The sequence below is a fragment of the Triticum aestivum genome, chromosome 4B (genome assembly GCF_018294505.1).
Source record: "Triticum aestivum cultivar Chinese Spring chromosome 4B, IWGSC CS RefSeq v2.1, whole genome shotgun sequence".
Classification (NCBI taxonomy): domain Eukaryota; kingdom Viridiplantae; phylum Streptophyta; class Magnoliopsida; order Poales; family Poaceae; genus Triticum; species Triticum aestivum.
In genome coordinates this window covers 30,954,523-30,963,762 of record NC_057804.1, presented here as the reverse complement: position 1 = coordinate 30,963,762, position 9,240 = coordinate 30,954,523, and the positions used below count along the sequence as shown (strand labels likewise).

The following is a 9,240-nucleotide window of genomic DNA, read 5'->3' as shown; positions in this document are numbered from 1 at the left end:
TGGGTTCAAACAAAAGATGGATTTTAGTGTAGACATCACCATATAGCACTTAAGCTCGAAGTCATCTATCTATCTTCTGTTATGTATATTCACGGAGCATTCATGACTTTACAAACAAGAAATAAGGTAGTGTAATGGAAGATACATACGTGTATACAAAATACACATATTTATGCAATATTTGTAGATATATATGTGGCAATGTATATCTCCTACTCCTACTCAGTGGGGTAGGAAGGTTGCATGGCCAAGCCACACATACCGCTCTTGTCGGAGATATCCTTCTCCATTCTGAGGTAACCATTCTCTCCCCATGTGGTGCCCCATGAGTTCTTCAATAGCCAATACTTAGTTCCATCACTCGTCATGCCATACCCAATCGCTGCTATCCCATGGTCCAAATCAGTTCCGCAGGAGCCGGTCATCACCCCGCCCGAGTAGTGTTGAAATATGACATCCCCTCCATCCACAGCTACAGAGACAGGCTGGTTAGCGACCACTTTCATAAGAGAGGATTCATCGTTGGCCGGCACATCCTCGTAGCTCTTGATGGTTGCAACACTATTGCTTGCAACGCTAGTCTTGCACTGTCCATCTTGTGCCGTGTATGGGTAGTTGGCCTCGGTGGTGAGGCCGCCGTTCTTGATGATGAACTTGAAGGCGTCGTCCATCTCACCACCCTCACAACCCTGATCCACACCATGGACATCGCAATCAACCAGCTCTTGCTCCGACAATGAGATGAGCTTCCCGGTGCTCAACTTCACAATGCCTTCGGTTGCGGCAACAGCTGAAAAGGCCCAACAACAGCCTGCAATGATAGTGTTATCCTTAGTGTTATTTTAGTTGTCATGATAAAAATGATATATAAACTTTGGTCGAACTTTGGAAAGTTTGATTTAATACAAACCTAATACGCAAACTAAACATAAAAGAAGGGGGTACTACCGAAATAGGCTTACCACAATGGCCTTGGTCTTTAATAGGAGTGACGGCACCCTTGGTCCTCCAATCAATAGCCGATGGAAGTGCATCAGTGCCGACATTGTTGTACCTGAACCTGGTTGGAGCCCTGCTACTGCTCCTCTTGAGGCCCTTGTTGGTCTTGCTTGCCCTAAACTCGTCATTAGTGAGGTCCGTGAACTGGTTAACACCGAGCCAAAACTTGTGGTTTCCGGCGTTGAATGACTCGATGAAGGCAATGTTGGCCTTGAAAACCTTGAACCTCTGCGCCTTCTCTGTGTCGTCCTTGTAAGCACGGTTGTACTTCACCATCCACTGCTCATGCCTCTCCACCATGGCCGCATCGCCGAGCTTGCGAGCTGACAGAACAGTGCTGCTGCATAAGCAGATGCAACCTAGGATGGCAAGAAGCAAAGCATTGGGGATGGCCATGATCTGCTCGGTGAGTGCTTAATTACTAGTGCTAGTACTGTAAGTAGCTTTGGTGGTGCTTTGGTCTGTCAAATATGGGTGGAAGGGATGTGTTTATATAGCTGTAGCCATACACATGTACATAGCAGATACGGCGTGGAGAGCGACGGACAACAGCGTGGCGGTGAAGTTAATTACCAGTTAGAATTAATAATCTTGTGGTTGTAGATAGTACGTTAGCTTAGTCCAACTCTGATCCTGGAATCAATGGTTGAATTCAGTAAAAGTACGAGCGGAAGTATGTTGCAGCTACGGAAGTACTAGCTCTGTATTAAAATAGTAGATGTTTTTGCAGCTTAATTTGAACTGCAAAAACGTCTTATATTTTGATATGGAGGGATATATTTTAAAGTAGTGAGAAATAGGAACTGACCCCTAGTTCGTGCCATGTGAACACAAAACAATTAGAAAGAGGGACTGCTGGGCGGGCAAGTATTGCACCTACGGAAGTACATATATTAGAACAGTCCAACAAGAGCAAAGATAAAAAAAAAGAATTCAAAGATGCACGACGATAACGGCAATAAAGAAACAAAACCATTCAGACTTTCCTTAAGGTGGTCACCTTACCCGCTGATTGATGTGTAAGAATTCCAGCGGGTCATGGTCAATCAAAATTTCAGGAAATAGAAATAATACCCTGTGCCTTGCTGTGGGGATTGGTTCAATTATTTCAAGGATGTTTTGTTGTATGTAACATTAGTATTTGGATTAATAATATAAACAGTAAAACTAAATTGTACATACATTTACTTAAGTTGATTGTTGTATAGCTGTAGGATATTTGCCAAATATAAGTAGCAGGAACTATGCATGTTATGTTATGGTGGTCTTTTCTCATGCATAGTGGCTTATTGAGTTGGCATAGTTGAATGTTAAGAGATTTAGCGACAGTGATGGTCAACTATTTAGCTATATATGATATGGAGAGAAGTCAATAATGGAATAACATGCGGTAGTTTAGTCACATGTTGTCAATGGGCAAATATTTAGACAAATATATACAGAAACTTCTCATATTACATTTACACAAGATGGCAATGGGGGGCGTGCAACACACACTTACATGCACATCTAATCGTGTTTATTATCCTCCCAGCTCCGCCGATCCTCTCCTTCTGTTTGGTTATCCCGAAAACTAGGTTCACTTGGTGTCCTCCCACCATAAGTTGAGGAGGATATCCAGTGCTCACAACACTAAGGTGCTCCCATGTCTAAAAGTCCATTCAAACGTTCCAAAGTTTCTGATTTTTTAATGTTCCCAAGACACAAGTCCATGAACTCTGAAAAGTTCATATTCAAACTCGAAATGCACACTGAGAACAAAACAGACAAATTCAGCATGAATAGTGTCACAAAAAGACAATAGCAAAAATGACATTATTTACATCAATTTTTTTTCTCTTTTTTGTTTCTCGGTGTGTATTTCAGGTTTGGGTATGTTTTTTTAGAGGTCATAGCCACATGTCTTGTGAACATTCACAGAAAAATTCAAATCTTTTTGAAATGTTTAAAATTAACTTTTTAGGCATGGAAGCTCTGTATATTTTTCCCATAAGTTGATGCTTTGGGCACCAACAACTTGCATTTACGCCATCCATTTCCTACTGTCCATGCATAAGGGTCAGGTCTAGGGTCCCTAGGCAAGAAGTAAGAGAGGTACCGAGTGAAAGCCAGGCGCTTTTCGGCGGCACTACCGATCATGCCCGCGGGATTCACATCAGTCCGAGGGGTGCTTTCATGGTTCTACCTCCATCCCCTTATCCATGCTCGGGGGAAACATGTCCATTGCTAGACTCAGTGACACCGCTTTGGATCGTTACCCTATTAGGGGCGTCAACAGAGAGCTTAGATCTCATGGTGTGGAGACATGTTTGGGCAAGATTGGATCCCGAGACCGAGACGAAGCATCCTCGGCTTCAGTGTTTTTCCCTCTCGTTTGCCTCCTCTCATACACATGACTATGTCATCAGCCACCTTGGTCCAAATGGCTTGCCTGCAGGGTTGGCACTCGGAAGAGGGCCCTCCCCAGCGACATTTTTCGTGGAGGCATTGCGACAAAGCCTGGTGATTTCATCCGAGAACCAGGGGTTTGGTTTTTCTAGACTTTCTGGAGCTTCTAGTTGTGGTCCTGCTACTCTTGCCCTTCTGCTCGACGCCAAGCCGACGACGTCTTGTAGTGCATTCTTTGTGCAGTGTTAGCACTGTCCGTCTTGTTTTAGCCTAGATTTCTTTGATCCGTTTTGTAAGGGTTTATCTATAAAGTGGGACGCAAAATTATATCATGAACTCTCATATGTCCAAAATGGATGGAGTGTACTCAATTAATGTAATGTTTTCCTAGAGACTAAATGCATCGGAAGTCCCAAAAGTATTCTAGGTGTAGGTGTGTCAGCTTGGTCTTGTAAGTATGAAAATGCTCAGGTCCGACCAAGGTTTGACCTGCCCACATGTCGCATTGACTAATACCACTTTGCCCATAAATTGTAGGACTTGTTGCCTATTGTTGTACTCCCTCCGTCCCAAAATAAGTGTCTTGAGCTTAGTATAAATTCGTACTAGAGCTAGTATAAAGTTGAGACACTTATTTTGGAACGGAGGGAGTACCTTTTTATGTTTAGGGGAATACGACACAATAATTATCTTTAATATGCGGGATGTGTGCATTGATATGAAAAGATCAGGGATGCTCTCTCATTTTTGAAATAACAAATCTAGGTCCAATCAGTGAGTGGATGCTGCCAAAAGGGATTTCTGTGTAAACAAAACCATAGAGAACTTAAGGTCAAAGTCATTTATTCTTTTTAATATATTTTTACCAAACATTTACGAGTTTACAAGCTAGAAATAATGTAGTGCAATGGAAGGTACATATATATAGATAAAAATCGGTGTATTTATGTAATATTTGTAGATATATGTGGCAGTGCATTTCCCTACTCGGTGGGGTAGGAAGGTTGCATGGCCAAGCCACACATACCACCCTTATCGGAAATATCCTTCTCCATTCTAAGGTACCCGCTCTCACCCCATGTCGTGCCCCATGAGTTCTTCAACAGCCAAAATTTAGTTCCGTCACTCGTCATGCCATATCCAATCGCTACTATCCCATGGTCCAAATCAGTTCCACAGGAGCCGGTCATCACCCCGCCAGAGTAGTGTTGAAATATGGCATCTCCTCCGTCCACAGCTACTGATACAGGCTGGTTGGCCACGGCTTTCATAAGAGAAGATTCATCGTTGGCAGGCACATCCTCGTAGCCCTTGATGGTTGCAACACTGTTGCTTGTAGTGCTAGTTTTGCACTGTCCGTCTTGTGCGGTGTATGGGTAGTTGGCCTCAGTGGTGAGGCCGCCGTTCTTGATGATGAACTTGAAGGCGTCGTCCATCTCGCCACCCTCACACCCCTGATCCACACTATGGACATCACAGTCAACTAGCTCTTGCTCAGACAAGGAGACAAGCTTCCCTGTGCTCAATTTCACAATGCCCTCGGTTGCAGCCACGGCCGAAAAAGCCCAACAACAACCTACAAAAATATTGATGTATTTAGTATAATTTTAGTTATCATGAGAATACGATATATACATACTACCTAAATTTACTTACCACATTGGCCTTGGTCTTTGATAGGAGTGACGACACCCTTGGTTCTCCAATCAACAGCGGCTGGAAGTGCATCGGTGCTGACATTGTTGTACCTGAACCCGGTTGGAGCCCTGCTACTGCTCCTCTTGAGGCCCTTGTTGGTCTTGCTTGCCCTAAACTCGTCATTAGTGAGGTCCGTGAACTGGTTAACACCGAGCCAAAACTTGTGGTTTCCGGCGTTGAATGACTCGATGAAGGCAATGTTGGCCTTGAAAACCTCGAACCTCTGCGCCTTCTCTGTGTCGTCCTTGTAAGCACGGTTGTACTTCACCATCCACTGCTCATGCCTCTCCACCATGGCCGCATCGCCGAGCTTGCGAGCTGACAGAACAGTGCTGCTGCATAAGCAGATGCAACCTAGGATGGCAAGAAGCAAAGCATTGGGGATGGCCATGATCTGCTCGGTGAGTGCTTAATTACTAGTGCTAGTACTGTAAGTAGCTTTGGTGGTGCTTTGGTCTGTCAACAATGGGTGGAAGGGATGTGTTTATATAGCTGTAGCCATACACATGTACGTAGCAGATACGGCGTGGAGAGCGACGGACAACAGCGTGGCGGTGAAGTTAATTACCAGTTAGAATTAATAATCTTGTGGTTGTAGATAGTACGTTAGCTTAGTCCAACTCTGATCCTGGAATCAATGGTTGAATTCAGTAAAAGTACGAGCGGAAGTATGTTGCAGCTACGGAAGTACTAGCTCTGTATTAAAATAGTAGATGTTTTTGCAGCTTAATTTGAACTGCAAAAACGTCTTAGATTTTGATATGGAGGGATATATTTTAAAGTAGTGAGAAATAGGAACTGACCCCTAGTTCGTGCCATGTGAACACAAAACAATTAGAAAGAGGGACTGCTGGGCGGGCAAGTATTGCACCTACGGAAGTACATATATTAGAACAGTCCAACAAGAGCAAAGATAAAAAAAAAGAATTCAAAGATGCACGACGATAACAGCAATAAAGAAACAAAACCATTCAGACTTTCCTTAAGGTGGTCACCTTACCCGCTGATTGATGTGTAAGAATTCCAGCGGGTCATGGTCAATCAAAATTTCAGGAAATAGAAATAATACCCTGTGCGTTGCTGTGGGGATTGGTTCAATTATTTCAAGGATGTTTTGTTGTATGTAACATTAGTATTTGGATTAATAATATAAACAGTAAAACTAAATTGTACATACATTTACTTAAGTTGATTGTTGTATAGCTATAGGATATTTGCCAAATATAAGTAGCAGGAACTATGCATGTTATGTTATGGTGGTCTTTTCTCATGCATAGTGGCTTATTGAGTTGGCATAGTTGAATGTTAAGAGATTTAGCGACAGTGATGGTCAACTATTTAGCTATATATGATATGGAGAGAAGTCAATAATGGAATAACATGCGGTAGTTTAGTCACATGTTGTCAATGGGCAAATATTTAGACAAATATATACAGAAACTTCTCATATTACATTTACACAAGATGGCAATGGGGGGCGTGCAACACACACTTACATGCACATCTAATCGTGTTTATTATCCTCCCAGCTCCGCCGATCCTCTCCTTCTGTTTGGTTATCCCGAAAACTAGGTTCACTTGGTGTCCTCCCACCATAAGTTGAGGAGGATATCCAGTGCTCACAACACTAAGGTGCTCCCATGTCTAAAAGTCCATTCAAACATTCAAAAGTTTCTGATTTTTTAATGTTCCCAAGACACAAGTCCATGAACTCTGAAAAGATCATATTCAAACTCGAAATGCACACTGAGAACAAAACAGACAAATTCAGCATGAATAGTGTCACAAAAAGACAATAGCAAAAATGACATTATTTACATCAATTTTTTTTCTCTTTTTTGTTTCTCGGTGTGTATTTCAGGTTTTGGTATGTTTTTTTAGAGGTCATAGCCACATGTCTTGTGAACATTCACAGAAAAATTCAAATCTTTTTGAAATGTTTAAAATTAACTTTTTAGGCATGGAAGCTCTGTATATTTTTCCCATAAGTTGATGCTTTGGGCACCAACAACTTGCATTTACGCCATCCATTTCCTACTGTCCATGCATAAGGGTCAGGTCTAGGGTTCCTAGGCAAGAAGTAAGAGAGGTACCGAGTAAAAGCCAGGCGCTTTTCGGCGGCACTACCGATCATGCCCGCGGGATTCACATCAGTCCGAGGGGTGCTTTCATGGTTCTACTTCCATCCCCTTATCCATGCTCGGGGGAAACATGTCCATTGCTAGACTCAGTGACACCGCTTTGCATCGTTACCCTATTAGGGGCGTCAACAGAGAGCTTAGATCTCATGGTGTGGAGACATGTTTGGGCAAGATTGGATCCCAAGACCGAGACGAAGCATCCTCGGCTCCAGTGTTTTGCCCTCTCGTTTGCCTCCTCTCATACACATGACTATGTCATCAGCCACCTTGGTCCAAATGGCTTGCCTGCAGGGTTGGCACTCGGAAGAGGGCCCTCCCCAGCGACATTTTTCGTGGAGGCATTGCGACAAAGCCTGGTGATTTCATCCGAGAACCAGGGGTTTGGTTTTTCTAGACTTTCTGGAGCTTCTAGTTGTGGTCCTGCTACTCTTGCCCTTCTGCTCGACGCCAAGCCGACGACGTCTTGTAGTGCATTCTTTGTGCAGTGTTAGCACTGTCCGTCTTGTTTTAGCCTAGATTTCTTTGATCCGTTTTGTAAGGGTTTATCTATAAAGTGGGACGCAAAATTATATCATGAACTCTCATATGTCCAAAATGGATGGAGTGTACTCAATTAATGTAATGTTTTCCTAGAGACTAAATGCATCGGAAGTCCCAAAAGTATTCTAGGTGTAGGTGTGTCAGCTTGGTCCTGTAAGTATGAAAATGCTCAGGTCCGACCAAGGTTTGACCTGCCCACATGTCGCATTGACTAATACCACTTTGCCCATAAATTGTAGGACTTGTTGCCTATTGTTGTACTCCCTCCGTTCCAAAATAAGTGTCTTGAGCTTAGTATAAATTCATACTAGAGCTAGTATAAAGTTGAGACACTTATTTTGGAACGGAGGGAGTACCTTTTTATGTTTAGGGGAATACGACACAATAATTATCTTTAATATGCGGGATGTGTGCATTGATATGAAAAGATCAGGGATGCTCTCTCATTTTTGAAATAACAAATCTAGGTCCAATCAGTGAGTGGATGCTGCCAAGAGGGATTTCTGTGTAAACAAAACCATAGAGAACATAAGGTCAAAGTCATTTATTCTTTTTAATATATTTTTACCAAACATTTACGAGTTTACAAGCGAGAAATAATGTAGTGAAATGGAAGGTACATATATATAGATAAAAATCGGTGTATTTATGTAATATTTGTAGATATATGTGGCAGTGCATTTCCCTACTCGGTGGGGTAGGAAGGTTGCATGGCCAAGCCACACATACCACCCTTATCGGAAATATCCTTCTCCATTCTAAGGTACCCGCTCTCACCCCATGTCGTGCCCCATGAGTTCTTCAACAGCCAAAATTTAGTTCCGTCACTCGTCATGCCATATCCAATCGCTACTATCCCATGGTCCAAATCCGTTCCACAGGAGCCGGTCATCACCCCGCCAGAGTAGTGTTGAAATATGGCATCTCCTCCGTCCACAGCTACTGATACAGGCTGGTTGGCCACGGCTTTCATAAGAGAAGATTCATCGTTGGCAGGCACATCCTCGTAGCCCTTGATGGTTGCAACACTGTTGCTTGTAGTGCTAGTTTTGCACTGTCCGTCTTGTGCGGTGTATGGGTAGTTGGCCTCAGTGGTGAGGCCGCCGTTCTTGATGATGAACTTGAAGGCGTCGTCCATCTCGCCACCCTCACACCCCTGATCCACACTATGGACATCACAGTCAACTAGCTCTTGCTCAGACAAGGAGACAAGCTTCCCTGTGCTCAATTTCACAATGCCCTCGGTTGCAGCCACGGCCGAAAAAGCCCAACAACAGCCTACAAAAATATTGATGTATTTAGTATAATTTTAGTTATCATGAGAATACGATATATACATACTACCTAAATTTACTTACCACATTGGCCTTGGTCTTTGATAGGAGTGACGGCACCCTTGGTTCTCCAATCAACAGCGGCTGGAAGTGCATCGGTGCTGACATTGTTGTACCTGAACCCGGTTGGAGCCCTGCTA

General features: G+C 43.2%; 3 protein-coding genes across 3 annotated transcripts in view; all 3 read right to left on the bottom strand.

Annotated features, from left to right (window-relative positions):
• Positions 1-218: 218 nt before the first annotated feature.
• On the bottom strand, positions 219-1,395 carry LOC123094321 (senescence-specific cysteine protease SAG39-like). Its single transcript, XM_044516354.1, has 2 exons — positions 963-1,395; positions 219-811 (listed from the first exon to the last, which is right to left on the bottom strand). Exons 1-2 carry the CDS (start codon positions 1,393-1,395, stop codon positions 219-221), a joined length of 1,026 nt encoding a protein of 341 aa, XP_044372289.1.
• Positions 1,396-4,370: 2,975 nt separating this feature from the next.
• LOC123094320 (senescence-specific cysteine protease SAG39-like) lies at positions 4,371-5,476 on the bottom strand. Its single transcript, XM_044516353.1, has 2 exons — positions 5,044-5,476; positions 4,371-4,963 (listed from the first exon to the last, which is right to left on the bottom strand). Exons 1-2 carry the CDS (start codon positions 5,474-5,476, stop codon positions 4,371-4,373), a joined length of 1,026 nt encoding a protein of 341 aa, XP_044372288.1.
• A 2,975-nt stretch (positions 5,477-8,451) lies between these two features.
• LOC123089922 (senescence-specific cysteine protease SAG39-like) overlaps positions 8,452-9,240 on the bottom strand; it is a 2,974-nt gene continuing 2,185 nt past the window's right edge. Inside the window, exon 2 of the mRNA XM_044511462.1 lies at positions 8,452-9,044. Within this exon, the coding sequence (XP_044367397.1) occupies positions 8,452-9,044 (593 nt within the window). The remainder of the gene's footprint in view (positions 9,045-9,240) is intronic.

Bases quoted from the DNA above. Each gene is read 5' to 3' on its own strand.
- LOC123094321 (XM_044516354.1), bottom strand. From the start codon at position 1,395: ATGGCCATCCCCAATGCTTTGCTTCTTGCCATCCTAGGTTGCATCTGC. The intron at 812-962 runs GTAAGCCTATTT...CTATCATTGCAG, and splicing joins TAAAGACCAAGGCCATTGTG to GCTGTTGTTGGGCCTTTTCA.
- LOC123094320 (XM_044516353.1), bottom strand. From the start codon at position 5,476: ATGGCCATCCCCAATGCTTTGCTTCTTGCCATCCTAGGTTGCATCTGC. The intron at 4,964-5,043 runs GTAAGTAAATTT...ATATTTTTGTAG, and splicing joins CAAAGACCAAGGCCAATGTG to GTTGTTGTTGGGCTTTTTCG.